This window comes from Scyliorhinus canicula, chromosome 20 (assembly GCF_902713615.1).
Source record: "Scyliorhinus canicula chromosome 20, sScyCan1.1, whole genome shotgun sequence".
In the NCBI taxonomy this organism is placed as follows: Eukaryota; Metazoa; Chordata; class Chondrichthyes; order Carcharhiniformes; family Scyliorhinidae; genus Scyliorhinus; species Scyliorhinus canicula.
Genome location: NC_052165.1, coordinates 39,228,628 through 39,256,185, shown reverse-complemented (window position 1 = coordinate 39,256,185; position 27,558 = coordinate 39,228,628). Strand labels below are relative to the sequence as shown.

Sequence of the window (27,558 nt, the reverse complement as noted above, 5' to 3'; positions counted from 1 at the left end):
GGGGGTGAAACCCACGCAAACACGGGGAGAATGTGCAAACTCCACACGGACTGTGACCCAGAGCTGGGATCGAACCTGGGACCTTGGCGCCGTGAGGCAGCAATGCTAGTTCCCCTTCATCTTAAGGGGCCTTCTGCACCCATGGACTTCATTAATAGGGATGCAGGAAGATTCAGGATTCAGACTGCTCTCCCTCCCATTCTCTGGGAAAACAAAAATAAAAGTAAACAATGTTTTACTGGTGCTGAGCTGAAGAGCTGGAGTTTTAATTCTGTACACAGTGGATTCCTGCCAAATCCAGCACTATTAAACTGTAGCTCCGATCACGAGCATGATGGTCAAAGGCTATTTTAACTTTAGCACAGGACAGAGATTAGTTCTAAAAAGAGGTGCAAAGAGAAGTGATGACAAGATTGCAATTTTAAATATATATATATGTAAAACACTGTACATGACATTAAATAAACACTAGTTCTGACACAAGAACATGCCGAGAAAAACAGTTTTAAAAGTGTCAATGACTGCACATTTTGACTGTGCTAAATGAATATAACCATCTCTCAGCCCCAGTCTTTCCATTGGGAACTATAGGTCCTCCTATAACACATTTTTGTACAAACAAGGTGGAAAATCAAAAGGCTAAAAGGGTTAGTACTGTAAACATAAGAAAGTCCAGCAGGTTGTAGGGAAAATATTGACTTCTCTTTTATAATACCCATAAAACTAACCAAAATCCACATTGTAAGAGTGTCAGAATGGCAGTTTGTTATAAGTAAAATAGTCCAATTAATTCTGTCAGTAATGAAAATTCTAATCAGACTAAATATTTCTGATGCTAATTTAACCCGCACAACAGCACCAAATCTGAGAATCACTTTAAATAAAGTCAGGTAAATATTCCACGGGAAATATCTTCAATGGTTCTAATGGATCATCTGAAGGTTTACTTGGAAAAGTCTGTCTTCCGCTTATCTGGCTGATAATATCCTCGCTGTCATCGAGTTTCTTCCACATTCGCAGGTCTTTTCATTTTCAAGAGCAGCGCAGCATTTGAAAAAATTATTTTCCAAACTTCTTTTGCTTAAGGCGTGTGACACAATTTGGGAGGTAGTGGCGTATTCGTAATGTCACTGGGTTTGTAATCCAGAGGTCCAGATTAACACTCCCGGGACATGGGTTCAAATCCCATCGCAACAGATAATAGAATTTCAATTCAATTAATAAAATCTGGAATTGAAAGCCAGTCTCGGCATCGATGACGAGGAATTGACGTTAAAAACCCACCTGGTTCACTCTGGAAGGAAATCTGCCGTTCTTACCTGGTCTGGCCTACGTGTGTGACTCCAGGTCCACAGCGATGTGGCTGACTCACGGCAGCCCTCTGGAATGGCTGAGCAAACTACCCACTTCAAGGGCAGTTAGAGATAGGCAACAAATGTTGGCATTGCCAGCGACGCCCAAATCCCATGAAGGAATTAATTAAAGAAAAGAACCCATGCCAGAGATTTAAGGGGCACAGAATTTGTCCAAGCAAGACGCAAGTGATGTCACTCAAAGTTCCATGGCTTGCTTCACTGGTGGTTCAATTTGAAACTCCCACTGTGTCTAGCCTGTCAGTCCATTCGTTGCTATATTAATGGTTCCATTGCATTTGTTGCAAGAATTTAAAAATGCAGAGAATTCCCCAATTGCAACCAAACATCCTTTAAACAGCATCACTTTAGCTGAGGAATTCAACAGTAAAATCACCAGCTGGCAAATCTGACTGAAGTGTGGTTTCCATTAGTCATTCTGACATTCACTACAATTGCCAACAGCGGAATATATAAAATTACAAAGTGTGTTTCTCATCCTCTCAGGTGATTCGAAGACTCCACTGGTGATCAGATGCGTTAAATCCTCATCATTATTTTGCACAGCAGGTTTTCTGTTGGGGGGAGTCTTCTCTCAGCTCAACAGTCTTCTCCTTCTCCTTATCTTCAAGTTCCATCAGAAGCCTAAACAAACAGACAAATAAATGTTCCGTCACAATAAACAGCGAGCTGGGAGTTTCAGAAATAATTCTCTCAGAAATTTGGAAAATATAAACGAGGAACTTCATAATAAAAAAGTCCCTGCAAGTAATTGGGAATGAAGCAGAGGTGATTAATAATTGGAAGTGTGGAATAGTCCGGCACATTCAGCTACCATCACCCCATCACATCAGAGCTGATTATCAGAACTTAATAGTTTCATTTTGGGGTGATGGGCGAGGGGAGAACAGTTAATAATAATTATTATTATGATTAGTGTCACAAGTAGGCTTACATTAACACTGCAGTGAAGTTACTGTGTAAATCCCTTACTCCGCCACACTCCGGCGCCTGTTCGGGTGCACTGAAGGAGATTTCAGAATGTCTAATTCACCTAACAAACACGTATTTCGGGACTTGTGGGAGGAAACCGGAGTACCCGGAGGAAACCCACGCAGACGCGGGGAGAGCGAGCAGACTCCGCACAGACAGTGACCCAAGCCGGGAATCGAACCCGGGAGAAGCAACAGTGCTAGCTACTGTGCTACCGTGCATTGGCCTGCAAGCTAATTATTTGAAAAGCTTGCAACTACCAGAACATAAAAACTATCAGTGAAAACTACTCTTTGCCCCATTCCTTAATGCCCTGTGCTCACCCCCCCCCCCCCCCCCCCCCCCCCCCCACCCTCCGCACCATCCCCACCTGCCCCTCCACAAATCATAATCAAACAACAGAAAATATCCCTGGCAGGAAGTGAAAGAGGAGAGAGGAGAGGCTCTGGTCACATTCTCCCAATCCTCCTGGTCAGTAAGTTAACAGGAATTGTTTCATTAAAGAACCCATTTTATGATCAGGACTCCATTTTGAGATTAAAAGGCAGCTTGTGCAGAACATGCTGAAATAAACAATATTCGCAGAATGACTTGTGTGTCAATCACTACTAGCTGGTTATTTCCTGTATTGCTCGAATAATAGACACAATTGTTTTTTGTTGAATGGCTATATGTTTGTCTATTCTGATTATGCATGGACAGAACTCTGTTACAAGATTCAATTTCTGAAAGGATGAGATAGTGTAACTACTAGCGACAGTCATGGTGAAGGAGCGATATATCATTTAACTGAGAATAAAATGTGAAACCTCTAAAAGAGATGTTAGGGAAGACTGAGTTCAGAAAGTGTAAGGCAAGGTCTCTTTTGGCCGTTATATCATTGAATGAGTATTGTTCCTTATAAAAAATTCCAGAAAGTCTTTGGAACTTCAGACTAGGGCAGAAATAACAGCTCATCCCTCTCTCTCTATCAACACATTAAAATGTGCAAACTGTGCGATGAAACAGGATGTAAAATACCTTCATTCCAGAAAGGAGAGGAGGGTGAGCAGGTAATCACTGATCATTTAGTCTTACATTAGTTGCGAGTAACCATTCAGGATCCATAATTCAAGCTAAAATTAGGATGCATTTAAAGCGCGCAGGTTAATCAAGCCAGTGGTGTTTTGCTGACCTCAGGTAGCAGAAGCAGACAGAGTGAGTGAGGTTCAGCTAATATTACTCCAGAGATCAGGTGGAGAAAGGTTTCAGGTAAATATTGATCTCCCAGCACATTTCAAGCTGCAGTTCACCCACCCCATCCAGAGAGTTGCCATTGGCTGCTCATGAGATGCAGTGAGAAGTATCACCGGGGTTCCCTGCTAAAGGGGAGAGAACAGAGAGCAAACATTTTGTGGAACTGCGAATGCTTCAGCTGAACAGAGCTCAATCAGGCTGCAGCCAGTGATGGACAGCAAGTGCGATGCAACCCGAGCACAAAGCAGACAGTCAGACTAGGATTGCCAGAAAATAGTAGGATTTAGTGAAGAATAACTAAACCGAAGCTGTGGATCAGACACCCGGGTTGTAAGGACAAGCTGCAGAAGCTGGGAATGATGCACTGGGGAAAGTGGACTTGCATGGCTCAGTGCAAGTTACTGTTTGCAATACAACCCTCCCAGCACATTCTAACGGCTGCCACCTGTATATAAGCGAGCACAGGAGCAGGGCGGGTTCACAGAATTAAGATGGTACTCCTGTGGAGGATAAACATTAACAAGAGATGCCATGTAGTAATTTCTATGCACCTGATTGTTTTTCTTCTGTTTAATGCTACGTCTTAATATATGTGAATGTGTGCTCTGGTCTGAGTATCGTGCTTCCAAACCAACAGGGATAATGGATTTAAAGTCCCACATGGTATCCAGCATGGTATCCAGCATGGTGTGCAGCATGTTATCCAGCATCGTATGCAGCATGGTATCCAGCATAGTATCCAGCATGGTATCCAGCATGGTATCCAGCATGGTATGCAGCATGGTATGCAGCATTGTATCCAGCATAGTATGCAGCATGGTATGCAGCATGGTATCCAGCATGGTATGCAGCATTGTATCCAGCATAGTATGCAGCATGGTATGCAGCATGGTATCCAGCATGGTATCCAGCATGGTATCCAGCATGGTATGCAGCATGGTATGCAGCATTGTATCCAGCATAGTATGCAGCATGGTATGCAGCATGGTATCCAGCATGGTATGCAGCATGTTATCCAGCATGGTATGCAGCATGTTATGCAGCATGGTATCCAGCATGGTATCCAGCATGGTATGCAGCATGTTATGCAGCATGGTATGCAGCATGGTATCCAGCATGTTATGCAGCATGGTATGCAGCATGGTATCCAGCATGGTATGCAGCATGGTATGCAGCATGGTATCCAGCATGTTATCCAGCATGGTATGCAGCATGGTATCCAGCATGGTATGCAGCATGTTATGCAGCATGGTATCCAGCATGGTAGGCAGCATGGTATGCAGCATGTTATGCAGCATGGTATCCAGCATGGTATGCAGCATGTTATGCAGCGTGGTATCCAGCATGGTATCAAGCATGTTATGCAGCATGGTATGCAGCATGGTATGCAGCATGTTATGCAGCATGGTATCCAGCATGGTATGCAGCATGGTATCCAGCATGTTATGCAGCATGGTATCCAGCATGGTATGCAGCATGGTATGCAGCATGGTATCCAGCATGGTATCCAGCATGGTATCCAGCATGGTATGCAGCATGGTATCCAGCATGGTATCCAGCATGGTATCCAGCATGGTATCCAGCATGTTAGTGCAGCATGGTATCCAGCATGTTATCCAGCATGGTATGCAGCATGGTATGCAGCATGTTATGCAGCATGGTATCCTGCATGGCATGCAGCATGGTATCCAGCATGGTGCCAGCATGGTATGCAGCATGGTATGCAGCATGTTATGCAGCATGGTATGCAGCATGGTATCCAGCATGGTATCCAGCATGGTATGCAGCATGGTATCCAGCATGGTATGCAGCATGGTATCCAGCATGGTATGCAGCATGGTATGCAGCATGGTATCCAGCATGGTATGCAGCATGGTATCCAGCATGGTATGCAGCATGGTATCCAGCATGGTATGCAGCATGGTATCCAGCATGGTATCCAGTATGGTATCCAGCATGTTATGCAGCATGGTATGCAGCATGGTATCCAGCATGGTATGCAGCATGGTATGCAGCATGGTATGCAGCATGGTATCCAGCATGTTATGCAGCATGGTATGCAGCATGGTATCCAGCATGGTATGCAGCATGGTATGCAGCATGGTATCCAGCATGGTATCCAGCATGGCATCCAGCATGTTATCCCACATGGTATCCAGCATGGTATCTAGCATGGTATGCAGCATGGTATCCAGCATGGTATCCAGCATGGTATCCAGCATGGTATGCAGCATGGTATGCAGCATGGTATGCAGCATGGTATGCAGCATGGTATCCAGCATGGTATGCAGCATGGTGTCCAGCATGGTATCCAGCATGGTATGCAGCATGGTATGCAGCATGGTATCCAGCATGGTATGCAGCATGGTATCCAGCATGGTATGCAGCATGTTATGCAGCATGGTATGCAGCATGGTATCCAGCATGGTATGCAGCATGGTGTCCAGCATGGTATCCAGCATGGTATGCAGCATGGTATGCAGCATTGTATCCAGCATAGTATGCAGCATGGTATGCAGCATGGTATCCAGCATGGTATGCAGCATTGTATCCAGCATAGTATGCAGCATGGTATGCAGCATGGTATCCAGCATGGTATCCAGCATGGTATCCAGCATGGTATGCAGCATGGTATGCAGCATTGTATCCAGCATAGTATGCAGCATGGTATGCAGCATGGTATCCAGCATGGTATGCAGCATGTTATCCAGCATGGTATGCAGCATGTTATGCAGCATGGTATCCAGCATGGTATCCAGCATGGTATGCAGCATGTTATGCAGCATGGTATGCAGCATGGTATCCAGCATGTTATGCAGCATGGTATGCAGCATGGTATCCAGCATGGTATGCAGCATGGTATGCAGCATGGTATCCAGCATGTTATCCAGCATGGTATGCAGCATGGTATCCAGCATGGTATGCAGCATGTTATGCAGCATGGTATCCAGCATGGTAGGCAGCATGGTATGCAGCATGGTATGCAGCATGTTATGCAGCATGGTATCCAGCATGGTATGCAGCATGTTATGCAGCGTGGTATCCAGCATGGTATCAAGCATGTTATGCAGCATGGTATGCAGCATGGTATGCAGCATGTTATGCAGCATGGTATCCAGCATGGTATGCAGCATGGTATCCAGCATGTTATGCAGCATGGTATCCAGCATGGTATGCAGCATGGTATGCAGCATGGTATCCAGCATGGTATCCAGCATGGTATCCAGCATGGTATGCAGCATGGTATTCAGCATGGTATCCAGCATGGTATCCAGCATGGTATCCAGCATGTTAGTGCAGCATGGTATCCAGCATGTTATCCAGCATGGTATGCAGCATGGTATGCAGCATGTTATGCAGCATGGTATCCTGCATGGCATGCAGCATGGTATCCAGCATGGTGCCAGCATGGTATGCAGCATGGTATGCAGCATGTTATGCAGCATGGTATGCAGCATGGTATCCAGCATGGTATCCAGCCTGGTATGCAGCATGGTATCCAGCATGGTATGCAGCATGGTATCCAGCATGGTATGCAGCATGGTATGCAGCATGGTATCCAGCATGGTATGCAGCATGGTATCCAGCATGGTATGCAGCATGGTATCCAGCATGGTATGCAGCATGGTATCCAGCATGGTATCCAGTATGGTATCCAGCATGGTATGCAGCATGGTATGCAGCATGGTATCCAGCATGTTATGCAGCATGGTATGCAGCATGGTATGCAGCATGGTATGCAGCATGGTATGCAGCATGGTATCCAGCATGTTATGCAGCATGGTATGCAGCATGGTATCCAGCATGGTATGCAGCATGGTATGCAGCATGGTATGCAGCATGGTATCCAGCATGTTATGCAGCATGGTATGCAGCATGGTATCCAGCATGGTATGCAGCATGGTATCCAGCATGGTATGCAGCATGGTATGCAGCATGGTATGCAGCATGGTATGCAGCATGGTATGCAGCATGGTATCCAGCATGGTATGCAGCATGGTATCCAGCATGGTATGCAGCATGGTATGCAGCATGTTATGCAGCATGTTATGCAGCATGGTATCCAGCCTGGTATCCAGCATGGTATGCAGCATGGTATCCAGCATGTTATGCAGCATGGTATGCAGCATGGTATCCAGCATGTTATGCAGCATGGTATGCAGCATGGTATCCAGCATGGTATGCAGCATGGTATGCAGCATGGTATCCAGCATGTTATGCAGCATGGTATGCAGCATGGTATCCAGCATGGCATGCAGCATGGTATCCAGCATGGTATGCAGCATGGTATCCAGCATGGTATCCAGCATGGCATCCAGCATGTTATCCCACATGGTATCCAGCATGGTATCTAGCATGGTATGCAGCATGGTATCCAGCATGGTATCCAGCATGGTATCCAGCATGGTATGCAGCATGGTATGCAGCATGGTATGCAGCATGGTATGCAGCATGGTATCCAGCATGGTATGCAGCATGGTGTCCAGCATGGTATCCAGCATGGTATGCAGCATGGTATGCAGCATGGTATCCAGCATGGTATGCAGCATGGTATCCAGCATGGTATGCAGCATGTTATGCAGCATGGTATGCAGCATGGTATCCAGCATGGTATGCAGCATGGTGTCCAGCATGGTATCCAGCATGGTATGCAGCATGGTATGCAGCATGGTATCCAGCATGGTATCCAGCATGGTATGCAGCATGGTATCCAGCATGGTATCCAGCATGTAACCCAACAGCAAAAGAGTTCAGACTCCACCCAGAGGTGGACTCGTCTTTGACCCATTGTACAAAAGGTCAATATCTGCTTCAAAGCCATTTAATAATCCAAAGATTTACAGCACTTGATTCAGAGCTAAGAGGAACAGAAGAAAAGACCATTCAGCCCCTCTCATCTGTTGTACCATTCTATTAGAGCATCTTTGGACTGCATCCCAACTCCACAGTTCTATGTCAAATCTTCAAAATTAAGTATATCCCAAAATCTTTGTCTGATCAATAGTGAAGCCACAATCTTGTATTTTCATGCTTGACCTAATGATATTTATAACATTACAGATTCACAGGTGACATTTTCCTCACGAAAGGCCTTTGTTGGCAAATTAATGGAATTTGTTGTATTTTCCCTGTGCAGATAAATTCACTCACTGAGATATCCATGTTCCTGATTTACACCGAGTAACTTATGCTCCATCAGTGTTTAAAGCAGATTTCAGAGTTCTCCCAGTGGTGTGGCCAATGATCCTTGCCTCAATGACAATACTGACCATGGAAGGAGAGCTATTGGGCTGCCTGTAGCACTGTTAATGTCTTCCTCTTCAAACCATTACAATAAAATAAACATTACAGTCACTGGGAATCTACCATACTATTTTGTCTACTCCAGGCGAATATTTTCAACACCATCTAATATTATCATTTTAAACATCAATTGATATATGTGTGTGATAAAGAGAACGTGCAAAACCTAAATAAATAAAACATTTGCATTAAAATGCTTGGACGATTCACCTGTGACAAAGGATAAATCTTCCATAAATATTTAAAAATAATTGGCTTCTAAGTTCTAACTTTCTGATCTTTGCAACTTTAGCATCAATATTAATCCTTGGTTACAAAGGAAAAGTGTAAAAATCTAGAGCGTAATACTTTTTAAACAATTCTAAGCTATTTAATTTTTATAAAGCATGCAGCATTAACACTGATTTTAGATGTCAGTACCGGGGCAATATCTAATATTTATGAAGCTTGTTATCTGCTCACTCTGTGGTACTCTGCATTTGGACATGAGGTGGAAACAAAGGTTTCGTCAAGAGTTAAGGTTTAGTTTTATTGGGCAGGATTCCCCATCTCACCAGCAGGCCAATGGGGTTTCCCATTGTGGACAGCCTCACGCTGTCAGGCTGCCGGGGCAACGGAGAATCCTGACAGTGGAGATTCTAGCCCAATGCCTCTGTAGTGTTCAATGGTTTAATTGATCTGCGTTTGATTATGTTAGTTTGTTCACTGATCTATGTTCTCTGTACTTAATTGCTTAAGCCAGTAGGTGGAGCTAGGGAGCTTAAGTTACCGACACCGTACTGAAGGTACTGGCATCTGGACTGAGAGCGTGCGTAGAAATCCTGTAACTATTGAGCTATTTAAAGTATTGTAAATAAATCTGTTGTAGATGTATTACAATGTTCATCTCTGCATTGCTCTGAGATGAGTCTATAGCAAACCAGAAAGTACACAACATTCTCCACTTCGCTGGGGAAAAACAGCTTTAAATATTTAAATCCAGTGAAATATACAAATCAGTGACTTACTCTCAGATCTTTGCCATCTTTTGATTCAATAACCTATCTTACCTGGCCAAATGCATCATGGATTCAGTTATATTGATGCCCGAGAAAGCACTGCATTCATAAAAAGGCAAATTACATTCCTGCAAAAAGGGAAAAGAATAATAAACCTGCTTCAGATTCCTGTGACAATAACTAAGTACATGCATAATTCAATAGTCATGGAGGCAACTTAGCCAAAAATAGCCCTAGATAATTAACAGGAGGATTAGATGAGGCCCGCAAGAAAAGGAGAAACAAAGACTGAAAGGATACTTAATAGAGGTATTAAAGATCCCGAGGGGTATGGACAGGGTAAGTAGTGAGAGACAGTTCCTATGCAAGACAGCATTACAAATTAGAGGGCAGATTCAAAATAATGGAGAAAACAGGTAGAAGTTGTAGTATTCTGTGTTGCTAATTTAAGGATGGTTGGCATAATGTTCACAAAGACCACAAATAGCTTTTAACTTGAACAAAGCTATAAATGTATTAACACTACTTAATTGGATTCGACATATAATAGTTAATACTAAACATATAATCTACACTCATCTACAACTAATCTCTACGCTACTACATTAACTGTGATCAGCTCTCACTCACACTATATTTCCTTCAGTCTGTCCTCTAGCTTTCTCCTCAACCTTTCATGCACGAGGCTTAGCATCGATGCCTTATATAGTTGTACATCTAGCTCTCTCTAGTGGTTGATTTAGACATTACATTAACCCTTACAGTTCTTTACATTTATGATAATGTCACAGATTTGATGTCAGGAAAAGTATTTTTCATCCAGAGGGTGGCTAGAATCTGGAACGAACTTCCTGAGAGGGTGGTGGAGACAGCTTCGATTGAGGTATTCAATAAGGAGAATGTGCAGCGTTACGGGGATACGTCTGGGGGGTGGAACTTGGTAGCATGTTCTTTCAGAGAGCCAGTACAGACTCGATGGGCTGAATGGCCTCCTGTACTGTAAAGATTCTGTAATTCTCTTCAGAAAAAACATTTTCTGGGAGCATTTAATGTCTAAGTCCCTATAATCCTTAAAGGATAATGTGAATACAAGTATTATGGGTGTAAATCAGGACATGGCAGCAGCATTAAGCAAATTCTTCACATTATACCCCCCGCACTGATCCCAGATCGAGTCATTCTGTTCCCATTCACGAATTGGTAACATCTGTAGGAAGCAGTGAGGCAGAAAGAAAGCTAAAAGAATTGGAAATGGTAGCACACTGGGGCCCAAAAGTGAATGAGCAAAGAAATTGCACCTGATAAACATGCAAGGCAAGGTCTGACTGATAATGTACACCCTCCTGACAGAATCGCCTGAATAGTTCATTTAACCCAGTGTTCTTCAAAGTTAGGGGCGCGACCTGCGGGTGGGTCGCGGGCAGGTGTCGGGAGGGTCGCAGAGCCGTTGTCCACGGCGCTCCCGATCGCGCAAATCCCCACACAGCAGCCGGCTTTTCATAAGGTTGGCTGCAAGGGCCGGGATCATGTCAAAAAAAAAATTTGGCCGCATTGCGCATGCGCGCACAATGATCGGTGCGCATGTGCATTCCGCGAACATGTCAAAAAATTTTGGCCGCATTGCGCATGTGTGCACGATGATCGGCGTGCATGCGTATTCCGCGAACATGTTAAAAAAATTCAGCCACATTGCGTATGCGCGCACAATAATTGGTGCGCATGCGCAAATCGGGAACGCATGTGCAGTGCGGCCGCTATTTTTAAAAACGGTTTCAGCTTTTTGGTTTACAAGTTCTGTAGTGGTTTTTATTCATTTATTTTATTCATTACATTTTTATTTTTTTCATTTATTTTACTCATTTTATTTTTTTTTTAACAAGTTCCGGGGGGGCTTTATTTGATAAAATTTTATATCCTGATCCTGGCATGAACTGGGCGCCACAGGGTCAGCGCATGCGTAGTGGCTCCCTTCTCCGCACCGACCCCGACGCAACATGGCGCAGGGCTTGAGGGGCCGGTGCGCAAGAAAGGAAGCCCCCAGCCAGAGAGGCCAGCCCGCCGATCGGTGGGACCATATCGCGGGCCAGGTCACATCGGAGGCCGCCCCCGGACCCTTCCATGCGGAGGTCCTGCCGGCTGAGAGCTGGTGTGAAAGGTGCCGGCGGGACTCGGGTTTCGACGGCCGCTTGGCCCATTCTGGGCCGAGAATCGGCAAGGGGTCGCGTAGAGAGGCCCCCAACCGGCGCCGCAGCAACCACCGGAGAATCGCATCCTGGTGTCGGGGCGGCGTGGCTCGATTCCCACCGGTCACAGGGATGCTCCGGCCTAGCCCCAGGCTGAGAGAATCCCGCCCTATGTCCCAGTCACTGAACGGCAGGTCTCAAACGCAGATGGACATTACCGAGGCACTGCAGAGCAAGCTGGAAGAGAAGGAGAAGGAGGGACACGCAGCCTTGTCGTCATCAATGAGGAGGCGGTCCAGGAGGGGCTGGTGGATGAGCCCGAGGAGGGTGTGGTTAGGCCTGCTGTGAAGATTAACGTGACAGAGGCTGCACATGTATGAGGTGTGATATGTTTCAATAGTGAACATTTTACTTTGACAGATTTCCATTCCCCCTAATTATAGATAGTGACGCTTACAAGTGCCCACTTGGTTCTCCTCTCTCTTTATCTTTCGTGGCTGAGTGCTATGTCTGGGTGCGTCCCCAGGATACACATTAGAGGTGGAGGCAGCCTGGTGCTTTCCATGCACTGTGGCCTTTGATGCCCTTGGTGGATGTCTTTTGGAGGACCTGGAGTTGGGGAGGAGGGGGGGGGGGGGGGGGGGGGGGGGGGAGGGATCCGAGGGCCGGGGATCCGACTTACTAGTGTCACTGGTGCCTCTGTGGCACCCAGTTCTGCCCGCTGCCCTTGAGATGGGCAGGAGGGGGAAATTTGGAAGAAATGGAGACCGGCGTCGTCTCCTTGGTGGCAGGCCTCGGGTCGACCTCCAGCACTTCTTCCTCCTTGATGGTGCCCATAGGGCCCACGGGGGGGCTGCATGGGATGGAGGGGCAGCTGGAGTGAGCTCCAGAGGGCTCTGAGTCATCTGCCGCTGCCAGGCCTGGAAGATTCCCATTGTCTGCTCCCTGGTATCCATGCCCGCTGTGATTGGGCCATGCTCTGCAGTGCCTCTGCAATGTCCATCTGCGTTTGAGACCCGCCCCTCAGTGACTGAGACATAGGGTGGGATTCTCAGACCACCACAAAGCAGGAGACCCTCTGGGGGGGTAGACTGCAGGGCACCAGCAGAGTGGTACAGGCATCGGAATCGTAATTTCAGCAGGCCGATGTACCACTCAATGATAGGTGGTCTCCACCTCGGTCTCCGGTCTCCGCACCAGCTTCATCAGCTATAACAGCCACGGGTGTTCTTTGTCCTGGTGCCCTGCAGCTGCATGCCGGAAAATGGAAATGGCTACTTACATCCTCACTTCCCCTCAGTAGCCATTGCGCCAGCTTCATGTTTTTGAAAAGGAGTATTAAACGACTCCTGTGTGAGTTCCTGTTGGGGAGTTGGGCAATCCTCGGGAGGCCGCTGTGTTCGACTTCAATCTCGTTAACGAGATTGAAATGAATGCAAATGAGAGTTAATGATATTCTCACCAATTTTGGGCGTGACCCAGAACTTACCATCGGTAGTGGATGAGGAGAATCACAAAACGGTTCCCACCCGGCGCAAATCTCGATTTTGGCCTTTCCTGCTATTCACCCACATATCCGGATTCACGCCGGGCACATTGTAGTCACTGAATCGCGTCCAGTCCATGTGACTCTTCTTCAACTGGTCATTCAGCACCTCGGAGTTGGACCAATCACCTTTTGAAATGGATCATTGTGCTGGACTCTGTTCCTGCACAATCTCCACTTCCATACTTACATCTTCCCACTCCTCAAGTGGCCATTTTTGATTGAAAAAATATTTGGAAAGCTTTACAGGTGTTTTTGAAGCGTTAGGGATACAGATCTTAGAATGCAAACCTTTGCCAATCGCCGTCCCTCGTCACTGGCAACCTGTCGCTCATCTTCCAGATCAGTTTTATTGGCCAGTAGAAGGATTACAACTTCAGGACCCGCTCCATCCTGTGAACACATAACTCCACATCACATCCTCAACACAAATTAATACAGCTTCCCACACTCAGCCTCAGAGCTGAATATTACTGAACTGATATAGACCACTGGATACAAAAGTGTCTTCCCTTCAGCCCATTGAGCCCTCCTATCCTGTTCCCATTGAGACCTCCTATCTAACTCCCTTCCTTTCATTGAGCCCTCCTATCCAGTTCCCTTCAGATCATCAAGCTCTCCTATCCAGTTCCCTTCAGCTCATCGAGCTCTCCTATCCAGTTCCCTTCAGATCATCAAGCTCTCCTATCCAGTTCCCTTCAGCTCATCAAGCCCTCCTATCCAGTTCCCTTCAGCCCATCAAGTCCTCCTATCCAGTTGCCTTAAACCCATCAAGCCCTCCTATCTAGTTTCCTGCAGCCCATTGAGCCCTCCTATCCTATTCCCATTGAGCCCCCTTATCTAACCCCTGCTCATTGAGCCCTCCTATCCAGTTCCCTTCAGCCCATTGAGCCCTCCTATCCTGTTCCCATTGAGACCTCCTATCTAACCCCCTTCCTTTCATTGAGCCCTCCTATCCAGTTCCCTTCAGCCCATTGAACTCTCCTAGCCATAATGTTCCCTTGCTGCAATTCTAACTACTCTGAATCCCTACATTGCTCATTCTTCGAATGCTCGTCGTTCCGCCCCATGTCTGTAATCTGTTCCACACATTCATCCCCCTTTTAGTAAAAAGGTTCCTCTGACATTTCCTACTTATTTTTGTTCTGATTAGTTTATTCAAATGGCCCCACGTACTTAAATTTTGAACATAGTAGAATAATTCACTCAGTTCCAATTCTGTCAAAATCTTTCATAATTTAAACACTTCATTCAAATGCCTACCCAAAATCATGAGAGAAAATACCGGGGATATCAATCATTCTTTAAAATTCTGAAATCAACTGTTTAGCCCTTCTCTGAACCCCAATAACTGAATATCTTTCTCTGAAACATTCATAAACAGCTCTTCTATCCAGTGAGATCAATTATTTGGAACTGAGTACAGTGCTCACCCTCTCTTTTGGCGTTGTGTTCAGTGTTCATACTGCACTGTGCCATGCATATCGTCAATAATTATTTCACATGCAACATTCAAACCCATTAACAATAGTCACAGACACCATAAACTGCTTAGGTTATATTTGGTAACATTGCTGCCAGCAACTGTTGTAGTCATCCTGTATCAATGTCTACAGATGAGGGACGCTCGATGCTCAATATTTTAAATAAACTAATCCACTTTATGAATAAAATGTTGCTGGCAGCCTGGGCAATCAGCACATTTAACACAGCGAGGCAGCTGCTTCACAATTTGGGTTGATTGTCTTGCTGTTCAGGGTTTGGGGGGGCGTGCGACACAATCCTAATGCACAGCTTGTCTGGAAGAATCTATCCTAGGCTGAGTCCTCTGAGGAAGGACAGCGACCTTTGCGATTCACACAAAGCTTCACCTTAAATCAAAAGCATCAGTGTGCTGGCCTCAGTGACGATGACACTGCTAATTTGATAACATTAATATACCATGAAGGATAAAAGACAAAATTAAGCTAAATTTGGCACCATGATGTAGAACTACTTAAGCAGGATCTGTGTAGTGACAAAGAACAAGAGGATCGAGTGACGGAACCTGCACACTCTGCAGCCATTGGCGAACGGCGTGAAAGCTTATTGCAGTTGTGATGTCGTAAATCAGAACAACTCCATCGGCCTTACGGAAGAACTGCTTGGTAACACTACGAAACCTGCAACATTAAACAAGTCATCGTACAGTATTTAACAATAAATGTACCCAAAGGAAAGATTGAAAAGGCTTATTCCAAAATATTAGCTTCAAAGATTTGCTATTGTCTTTCTTAATTCACAAAATATAGTTAAAAGTTAAAGCAAAAAATACTTCTCATTTGTCCACATTGAACCACTGATGGATATTAATAGATGATTAGATGTAATAGATGCACCAATCTCTGATAGATTGCCACCAATCCCCATTGCTAAAGAGTTCATGCCATAAAGCTGAGTGGCTGCAGGTGCCAAAGGCAAATCTACAAGAACTTCTTGTATTTATACAGCACATTAAACATCCCAAGGCACCTCACAAGAGTGATTACCAAACAACATTTGACACCATGGCATACAAGGCGGGTGGAAATAGGACAGGTAACTGGGTTTGGCGAGAGTTGGACCATGGGCTGGCAGAGTTTTGGATAGGTTCGTCTTGATGCAGAGTACATGGTGCGAGGTCAGCCAGGAGAGCATTGGAATAGGCAACCCCAGAGGAGCACAGATAAGTGTTTCACCACCAGACGAGCTCAGACAGGGGAAGAGCTAAGTGATATCACAGAGGTGGAAATATGCGTCTTATTGATGGGCAGGAGGTCTTGCAATGCAGTGGTTAGCATCCCTGCCTGTCAGTCAGAGGCTTCGGACTCCAGTCCCACTCCAGGACATGATGACCATGGAAAGTATGTTCATAATGCAGCCAAACGGGTTGACTATCAACTTAAAAATCCTTTCAAGAAGATATTGCAGGTGGTAACATTGGAGGGGGGGGGGGGGGGATTCTGGCCAGCCACCATATCATGGAGAGAGATTGGAGTGTCTATCGTAAATGCAGTCTATAGAAGGCAACAATAAACCACTGCAGTACTTTACCAAATGTCGTCATGGATCAACACAGGAGTCCATGGTTGCCAAAACCCTTTTCAGTTCATGGTGCCTGAAGAGAGAGAGGGTGATGGAGCAAGACACATATCTGCAAGACCCAGAAACAAATCAGCAATGTCCAGACATGTACCTAAAAGATCAATAATTCTCTTCTCACAACGAGGGAAATATGTAACTTAAAGATTATTGTTATTGGACTAGAATGGAATTTCTGGTGGTCTGTTTCTGTGCTGCGGTATGGATTACAGAAGATAATGGTTCCAGTCCTGGCCGGGTAATTCAGAGGTTGGGAGTTGGAATCCTGTCACAGCTGGTTGCACAATAATAAATCTGGTTAGGACAGCAAAAGCGACCATTGAATTCCAACGTGTCCATTGCTGCTCATCAAGGAAGGAAACCTGCAGTCTTTCCAGTTACTCCAGCTCACGCTCTGTTTAACTCTCTGAAATGGCCAAGCAAGTTACTCAGTGGCAATGGAAGGGATCTTATCACCTTCTCAGGGACCCTAGGGATGGACAACAAGCTCAGCTATTCCAGGAATCATATTCTAATGGAATGGTGTGGAACTGAGTGATTCTGCAGACCAGGATAGAATAGCACTAACTTTCTGAATCAGAACCTTTAGAGTCACCATAAAGGGAGGCTTATAGCAACTTTCACAACTTCAGGAACTCCCAAATCGCCCAATAGTCAATTAACTACTTTTGAAGTGTAGTCACTGTTGTAACGCACAAGCCAATTTACACACAGCAAGCTCCCACAAACAGCAAACTGATAAAAACCCTGTTTATTTTTGCCATGTTGAGGGATAAACATTGGCCAGGAGACCAGGATCACCTCAAGTGCATTACTTCAAAATAATACAGACGGGTCTCACATCCACACGAGTGGGCAGACAGGGTCCAGCTTTAACATCTCATCGGAAAGATGGCACCTCAGAGTGTGCAGCACTCCCTCCCCGTACCACACTGGAGTGTCGGCCTTGATTTTTATACTCAGGCTTAGAATGTAGCCACACTAAGATGAACTCACCGTTCCTGTCCCGCAGTGTCCCAGAGCTGCAGAGCCAGGATACAGTCACCAACATTTACTGTTTTCACATGGTAGTCTATACCTGGAAATAAAAACAGCTTTAATTTAGAAGCATTTATAAATTATACTTTGATGAAATGGATTTACGATTGAGGTAGAACTTATTTGCTTTTTTCCCTGTAAGTGATCCAGACGGCTGAGCGAATACAATTTCAAACCTTTGAGTTCAGTGATTCCAGTCACACCCACAGCCCCTAAACCTGATTTCTGTCAGACCCGCAGATCCTAAACCCGATTCCAGTCACACCCAGAACCCCTAAACCCGATTCCAGACACACCTGCAGACTGGAAACCTGATTCCTGTCAGACCCGCAGACCCTAAACCCGATTCCAGTCACACCCAAAGCCCCTAAACCCAATTCCAGACACACCAAGAGCCCCTAAACCCGATTCCAGTCACACCCAGAGCCCCTAAACCCGATTCCAGTCACACCCAGAGCCTCTAAACCCGATTCCAGTCACACCCAGAGCCCCTAAACCCGATTCCAGTCACACCCAGAGCCCCTAAACCCGATTCCAGTCACACCCAGAGCCCCTAAACCCGATTCCAGTCACACCCAGAGCCCCTAAACCCGATTCCAGTCACACCTAGAGCCCCTAAACCTGATTCCAGTCTCTCCCGCAGACCCTAAACCCGATTCCAGTCACACACAGAGCCCCTAAACCCGATTCCAGTCACACCCAGAGCCCCTAAACCCGATTCCAGTCACACCCAGAGCCCCTAAACCCGATTCCAGTCCCACCCAGAGCCCCTAAACCCGATTCCAGTCACACCCAGCGCCCCTAAACCCGATTCCAGTCACACCCAGAGCCCCTAAACCCGATTCCAGTCACACCCAGAGCCCCTAAACCCGATTCCAGTCGGACCCGCAGACCCTAAACCCGATTCCAGTCACACCCAGAGCCCCTAAACCCGATTCCAGTCTCTCCCGCAGACTCGAAACCTGATTCCTGTCAGACCCGCAGACCCTAAACCCGATTCCAGTCGGACCCGCAGACCCTAAACCCGATTCCAGTCTCTCCCGCAGACCCTTAACCCGATTCCAGTTGGGCCCGCAGACCCTAAACCCGATTCCAGTCTCTCCCGCAGACCCTAAACCCGATTCCAGTCTCTCCCGCAGACCCTAAATCCGATTCCAGTCTCTCCCGCAGACCCTAAACCCGATTCCAGTCAGACCCGCAGACCCTAAACCCGATTCCAGTCTCTCCCGCAGACCCTAAACCCGATTCCAGTCGGACCCGCAGACCCTAAACCCGATTCCAGTTGGACCCGCAGACCCTAAACCCGATTCCAGTCGGACCCGCAGACCCTAAACCCGATTCCAGTCTCTCCCGCAGACCCTAAACCCGATTCCAGTCAGACCCGCAGACCCTAAACCCGATTCCAGTCGGACCTGCAGACCCTAAACCCGATTCCAGTTGGACCCGCAGACCCTAAACCCGATTCCAGTCTCTCCCGCAGACCCTAAACCCGATTCCAGTCAGACCCGCAGACCCTAAACCCGATTCCAGTCGGACCCGCAGACCCTAAACCCGATTCCAGTCTCTCCCGCAGACCCTAAACCCGATTCCAGTCTCTCCCGCAGACCCTAAACCCGATTCCAGTCTCTCCCGCAGACCCTAAACCCGATTCCAGTCTCTCCCGCAGACCCTAAACCCGATTCCAGTTGGGCCCGCAGACCCTAAACCCGATTCCAGTCAGATCCGCAGACCCTAAACCCAATTCCAGTCTCTCCCGCAGACCCTAAACCCGATTCCAGTCTCTCCCGCAGACCCTAAACCCGATTCCAGTCGGACCTGCAGACCCTAAACCCGATTCCAGTCGGACCCGCAGACCCTAAACCCGATTCCAGTCGGACCCAGAGCCCCTAAACCCGATTCCAGTTGGACCCGCAGACCCTAAACCCGATTCCAGTCTCTCCCGCAGACCCTAAACCCAATTCCAGTCGGACCCGCAGACCCTAAACCCGATTCCAGTCTCTCCCGCAGACCCTAAACCCGATTCCAGTCTCTCCCGCAGACCCTAAACCCGATTCCAGTCTCTCCCGCAGACCCTAAACCCGATTCCAGTCGGACCCGCAGACCCTAATCCCGATTCCAGTTGGGCCCGCAGACCCTAAACCCGATTCCAGTCAGACCCGCAGACCCTAAACCCGATTCCAGTCAGACCCGCAGACCCTAAACCCGATTCCAGTCTCTCCCGCAGACCCTAAACCCGATTCCAGTCGGACTCGCAGACCCTAAACCCGATTCCAGTCGGACTCGCAGACCCTAAACCCGATTCCAGTCAGACCCGCAGACCCTAAACCCGATTCCAGTCACTCCCGCAGACCCTAAACCCGATTCCAGTTGGGCCCGCAGACCCTAAACCCGATTCCAGTCTCTCCCGCAGACCCTAAACCCGATTCCAATCGGACCCGCAGACCCTAAACCCGATTCCAGTCTCTCCCGCAGACCCTAAACCCGATTCCAGTCTCTCCCGCAGACCCTAAACCCGATTCCAGTCTCTCCCGCAGACCCCAAACCCGATTCCAGTCGGACCCGCAGACCCTAAACCCGATTCCAGTCTCTCCCGCAGACCCTAAACCTGATTCCAGTCTCTCCCGCAGACCCTAAACCCGATTCCAGTCAGACCCGCAGACCCTAAACCCGATTCCAGTCAGACCCGCAGACCCTAAACCCGATTCCAGTCAGACCCGCAGACCCTAAACCCGATTCCAGTCAGACCCGCAGACCCTAAACCCGATTCCAGTCTCTCCCGCAGCCCCTAAACCCGATTCCAGTCTCTCCCGCAGACCCTAAACCCGATTCCAGTTGGACCCGCAGACCCTAAACCCGATTCCAGTCTCTCCCGCAGACCCTAAACCCGATTCCAGTCGGACCTGCAGACCCTAAACCTGATTCCAGTCTCTCCCGCAGACCCTAAACCCGATTCCAGTCAGACCCGCAGACCCTAAACCCGATTCCAGTCAGACCCGCAGACCCTAAACCCGATTCCAGTCAGACCCGCAGACCCTAAACCCGATTCCAGTCAGACCCGCAGACCCTAAACCCGATTCCAGTCTCTCCCGCAGACCCTAAACCCGATTCCAGTCTCTCCCGCAGACCCTAAACCCGATTCCAGTTGGACCCGCAGACCCTAAACCCGATTCCAGTCAGACCCGCAGACCCTAAACCCGATTCCAGTCAGACCCGCAGACCCTAAACCCGATTCCAGTCAGACCCGCAGACCCTAAACCCGATTCCAGTCTCTCCCGCAGACCCTAAACCCGATTCCAGTCTCTCCCGCAGACCCTAAACCCGATTCCAGTTGGACCCGCAGACCCTAAACCCGATTCCAGTCTCTCCCGCAGACCCTAAACCCGATTCCAGTCGGACCTGCAGACCCTAAACCTGATTCCAGTCTCTCCCGCAGACCCTAAACCCGATTCCAGTCAGACCCGCAGACCCTAAACCCGATTCCAGTCAGACCCGCAGACCCTAAACCCGATTCCAGTCAGACCCGCAGACCCTAAACCCGATTCCAGTCAGACCCGCAGACCCTAAACCCGATTCCAGTCTCTCCCGCAGACCCTAAACCCGATTCCAGTCTCTCCCGCAGACCCTAAACCCGATTCCAGTTGGACCCGCAGACCCTAAACCCGATTCCAGTCTCTCCCGCAGACCCTAAACCCGATTCCAGTTGGACCCGCAGACCCTAAACCCGATTCCAGTCGGACCCGCAGACCCTAAACCCGATTCCAGTCGGACCCGCAGACCCTAAACCCGATTCCAGTCGGACCCGCAGACCCTAAACCCGATTCCAGTTGGACCCGCAGACCCTAAACCCGATTCCAGTCTCTCCCGCAGACCCTAAACCCGATTCCAGTCTCTCCCGCAGACCCTAAACCCGATTCCAGTCGGACCCGCAGACCCTAAACCCGATTCCAGTCGGACCCGCAGACCCTAAACCCGATTCCAGTCGGACCCGCAGATCCTAAACCTGATTCCAGTCTCTCCCGCAGACCCTAAACCCGATTCCAGTTGGACCCGCAGACCCTAAACCCGATTCCAGTTGGGCCCGCAGACCCTAAACCCGATTCCAGTCGGACCCGCAGACCCTAAACCCGATTCCAGTCAGACCCGCAGACCCTAAACCCAATTCCAGTTCTACCTCCAGAGCCTAAACATGATTCCGGTCCGACCCGCCGACTGGTGTTATATGTAACTCCACTCCCAGAAGATCTGGTTGATCTTAATGACCTCAAGAAGGGATGCAAAAGAATATTAGCAGTAAGGTCAGCTGTGAACAAACTCTGTTAACCAACCCTGCTAAATTTCTCCCAGGAATATTTGAGACCTAGTGTCCAGGCTGGGGAGATACCTCAACATCTTTCCTCTTGTCAGACTCTCAGTTTCATCCATCATCACCCCTGGACGTAATATGGTCTGTGCAATTGAAGAGGGCTGAATGGAATTGGCTGTACAGCAACCAACTGACATTCCAATTTAAATCCCAATTGAGGCCATAGCAATGCTGGGCACCAGAAACACTCAGGTGTTACTTAGATACAACATTCAAGAAACACATCATGAGAGAGATTTCCTCCATTTGCCCATCATCAGCACATACCCCAACCCTACCACATCCACTCCAAACCCTACCCCATCTACTCCAAACCCCACCACATCCACTCCAAACCCTACCCCATCCACTCCAAACGCTACCCCATCCACTCCAAACCCCACCCCACCCACTCCAAACCCTACCCCATACACTCCAAACGCTACCCCATCCACTCCAAACCCCACCCCATCCACTCCAAACCCCACCCCATCCACTCCAAACCCTACCCCATCCACTCCAAACCCTACCCCATCCACTCCAAACCCGGCCCCATCCACTCCAGACCCTACCCCATCCACTCCAAACCCTACACCATCCACTCCAAACACCACCCCATCCACTCCAAACCCTACCCCATCCACTCCAAACCCTACCCCATACACTCCAAATGCTACCCCATCCACTCCAAACCCCACCCCACCCACTCCAAACCCTACCCCATCCACTCCAAACCCTACCCCACCCACTCCAAACCCTACCCCATCCACTCCAAACCCTACCCCATCCACTCCAAACGCTACCCCATCCACTCCAATCACCACCCCATCCACTCCAAACCCTACCCCATCCACTCCAACCCTACCCCATCCACTCCAAACCCGACCCCATCCACTCCAGACCCTACCCCATCCATTCCAAACGCTACCCCATCCACTCCAATCACCACCCCATCCATTCCAATCCCTACCCCATCCACTCCAAACCCTACCCCATCCACTCCAAACCCTACCCCATCCACTCCAAACCCTACCCCATCCACTCCAAACCCTACCCCATCCACTCCAAACCCTACCCCATCCACTCCAAACCCTACCCCATCCACTCCAAACCCTACCCCATCCACTCCAAACCCTACCCCATCCACTCCAAACCCTACCCCATCCACTCCAAACCCCACCCCATCCACTCCAAACCCTACCCACCACAAGCACACTCCAAACCCTACCCCATCCACTCCAAACGCTACCCCATCCATTACAAACCCTACCCCATCCACTCCAAACCCTACCCCATCTACTCCAAACCCTACCCCATCCACTCCAATCCCTACCCCATCCACTCCAAACCCTACCCCATCCGCTCCAAACCCCACCCCATCCACTCCAAACCCCACCCCATCCACTCCAAACCCTACCCCATCCACTCCAAACCCTACCCCATCCACTCCAAACCCTACCCCATCCACTCCAAACCCTACCCCATCCACTCCAAACCCCACCCCATCCACTCCAAACCCTACCCCATCCACTCCAAACCCTACCCCATCCAATCCACACCCCACCCCATCCACTCCAAACCCTACCCCATCCACTCCAAACCCTACCCCATCCACTCCAAACCCTACCCCATCCACTCCAAACCCTACCCCATCCACTCCAAACCCTACCCCATCCACTCCAATCCCTACCCCATCCACTCCAAACCCTACCCCATCCACTCCAATCCCTACCCCATCCACTCCAATCCCTACCCCATCCACTCCAAACCCTACCCCATCCACTCCAAACCCTACCCCATCCACTCCAAACCCTACCCTACCCACTCCAAACCCTACCCCATCCACTCCAATCCCTACCCCATCCACTCCAATCCCTACCCCATCCACTCCATACCCTACCCCATCCACTCCAATCCCTACCCCATCCACTCCAAACCCTACCCCATCCACTCCAATCCCTACCCCATCCATTCCAAACCCTACCCCATCAACTCCAAACCCTACCCCATCCACTCCAATCCCTACCCCATCCACTCCATACCCTACCCCATCCACTCCAATCCCTACCCTATCCTCCAGAAGTCCCACCTACTCCAATCCCTGCATTATCCACCAAAAACTACATCCACTCCACACACTGCTCTATCCACCATGAACACCATCTATCCAAACCCTCCCCGACCCACCACAAGCCCCACCCACTCCAAACCCTGCATCATCTACCAAAATACGCATCCACTCCAAACCCTTTCCCACCCACCACAAGCACACTCCAATCCCTACCCCATCCACTCCATACCCTACCCCATCCACTCCAATCCCTACCCCATCCATTCCAATCCCTACCCCATCCACTCCAATCCCTACCCCATCCACTCCAAACCCGACCCCATCCACTCCAAACCCTACCCCATCTGCTCCAAACCCTACCCGACACACTCCAATCCCTACCCTATCCACTCCAAACCCTACCCCATCTACTCCAAACCCTACCCCACACACTCCAAACCCTACCCCATACAATCCAATCCCTACCCCATCCACTCCAAACCCTACCCCATCCTCCACAAGCCCCACCCACTCTAATCCCTGCCTCATCCTCCACAAGGCCCACCCACTCCAATCCCTGCCTCATCCTCCACTAGGCCCACTCACTCCACTCCATACCCTACCCCATCCACTCCAATCCCTACCCCATCCACTCCAATCCCTACCCCATCCATTCCAAACCCTACCCCATCCACTCCAAACCCTACCCCACACACTCCAATCCCTACCCCATCCACTCCAATTCCTACCCCATCCACTCCATACCCTACCCCATCCACTCCAAACCCTACCCCAGACACTCCAATCCCTACCCCATCCACTCCAAACCCTACCCCATCCACTCCAAACCCTACCCCATCTACTCCAAACCCTACCCGACACACTCCAATCCCTACCCTATCCACTCCAAACCCTACCCCATCTACTCCAAACCCTACCCCACACACTCCAAACCCTACCCCATCCAATCCACACCCCACCCCATCAACTCCAAACCCTACCCCATCCACTCCAAACCCTACCCCATCCACTCCAAACCCTACCCCATCCACTCCAAACCCTACCCCATCCACTCCAAACCCTACCCCATCCACTCCAAACCCTACCCCATCGACTCCAATCCCCACCCCACCCACTCCAAACCCTACCCCATACACTCCAAACGCTACCCCATCCACTCCAAACCCCACCCCATCCACTCCAAACCCCACCCCATCCACTCCAAACCCTACCCCATCCACTCCAAACCCTACCCCATCCACTCCAAACCCGGCCCCATCCACTCCAGACCCTACCCCATCCACTCCAAACCCTACACCATCCACTCCAAACACCACCCCATCCACTCCAAACCCTACCCCATCCACTCCAAACCCTACCCCATACACTCCAAATGCTACCCCATCCACTCCAAACCCCACCCCACCCACTCCAAACGCTACCCCATCCACTCCAAACCCTACCCCACCCACTCCAAACCCTACCCCCATCCACTCCAAACCCTACCCCATCCACTCCAAACGCTACCCCATCCACTCCAATCACCACCCCATCCACTCCAAACCCTACCCCATCCACTCCAAACCCTACCCCATCCACTCCAAACCCTACCCCTCCACTCCAAACCCTACCCCATCCATTCCAAACGCTACCCCATCCACTCCAATCACCACCCCATCCATTCCAATCCCTACCCCATCCACTCCAAACCCTACCCCATCCACTCCAAACCCTACCCCATCCACTCCAAACCCTACCCCATCCACTCCAAACCCTACCCCATCCACTCCAAACCCTACCCCATCCACTCCAAACCCTACCCCATCCACTCCAAACCCTACCCCATCCACACCAAACCCTACCCCATCCACTCCAAACCCTACCCCATCCACTCCAAACCCCACCCCATCCACTCCAAACCCTACCCCATACACTCCAAACCCTACCCCATCCACTCCAAACGCTACCCCATCCATTACAAACCCTACCCCATCCACTCCAAACCCTACCCCATCTACTCCAAACCCTACCCCATCCACTCCAATCCCTACCCCATCCACTCCAAACCCTACCCCATCCGCTCCAAACCCCACCCCATCCACTCCAAACCCCACCCCATCCACTCCAAACCCTACCCCATCCACTCCAAACCCTATCCCATCCACTCCAAACCCTACCCCATCCACTCCAAACCCTATTCCATCCACTCCAAACCCCACCCCATCCACTCCAAACCCTACCCCATCAACTCCAGACCCTACCCCATCCAATCCACACCCCACCCCATCCACTCCAAACCCTACCCCCTCCACTCCAAACCCTACCCCATCCACTCCAAACCCTACCCCATCCACTCCAAACCCTACCCCATCCACTCCAAACCCTACCCCATCCACTCCAATCCCTACCCCATCCACTCCAAATCCTACCCCATCCACTCCAATCCCTACCCCATCCACTCCAATCCCTACCCCATCCACTCCAACCCTACCCCATCCACTCCAAACCCTATCCCATCCACTCCAGACCCTACCCCATCCACTCCAAACCCTACACCATCCACTCCAAACACCACCCCATCCACTCCAAACCCTACCCCATCCACTCCAAACCCTACCCCATACACTCCAAATGCTACCCCATCCACTCCAAACCCCACCCCACCCACTCCAAACGCTACCCCATCCACTCCAAACCCTACCCCACCCACTCCAAACCCTACCCCATCCACTCCAAACCCTACCCCATCCACTCCAAACGCTACCCCATCCACTCCAATCACCACCCCATCCACTCCAAACCCTACCCCATCCACTCCAAACCCTACCCCATCCACTCCAAACCCGACCCCATCCACTCCAGACCCTACCCCATCCATTCCAAACGCTACCCCATCCACTCCAATCACCACCCCATCCATTCCAATCCCTACCCCATCCACTCCAAACCCTACCCCATCCACTCCAAACCCTACCCCATCCACTCCAAACCCTACCCCATCCACTCCAAACCCTACCCCATCCACTCCAAACCCTACCCCATCCACTCCAAACCCTACCCCATCCACTCCAAACCCTACCCCATCCACTCCAAACCCTACCCCATCCACTCCAAACCCTACCCCATCCACTCCAAACCCCACCCCATCCACTCCAAACCCTACCCCATACACTCCAAACCCTACCCCATCCACTCCAAACGCTACCCCATCCATTACAAACCCTACCCCATCCACTCCAAACCCTACCCCATCTACTCCAAACCCTACCCCATCCACTCCAATCCCTACCCCATCCACTCCAAACCCTACCCCATCCGCTCCAAACCCCACCCCATCCACTCCAAACCCCACCCCATCCACTCCAAACCCTACCCCATCCACTCCAAACCCTACCC

The 27,558-nt window shown here is 49.3% G+C and overlaps 1 protein-coding gene across 3 annotated transcripts in view; it reads right to left on the bottom strand.

Annotated features, from left to right (window-relative positions):
- Positions 1–405: 405 nt before the first annotated feature.
- cracr2aa (calcium release activated channel regulator 2Aa) overlaps positions 406–27,558 on the bottom strand; it is a 123,043-nt gene continuing 95,890 nt past the window's right edge. For 2 of the 3 annotated variants that reach the window (XM_038781279.1, XM_038781278.1), the window contains 5 exons: positions 17,729–17,810; positions 15,660–15,774; positions 13,904–14,005; positions 9,935–10,011; positions 406–1,997 (listed from right to left, as the gene is read on the bottom strand). In XM_038781279.1, coding sequence (XP_038637207.1) covers positions 1,907–1,997; positions 9,935–10,011; positions 13,904–14,005; positions 15,660–15,774; positions 17,729–17,810 — 467 coding nt within the window. In that variant the 3' untranslated portion in view covers positions 406–1,906. Of the gene's footprint in view, positions 1,998–9,934; positions 10,012–13,903; positions 14,006–15,659; positions 15,775–17,728; positions 17,811–27,558 lie in introns of those variants that run through there. The other variant, XM_038781280.1, reaches the window with a different exon arrangement.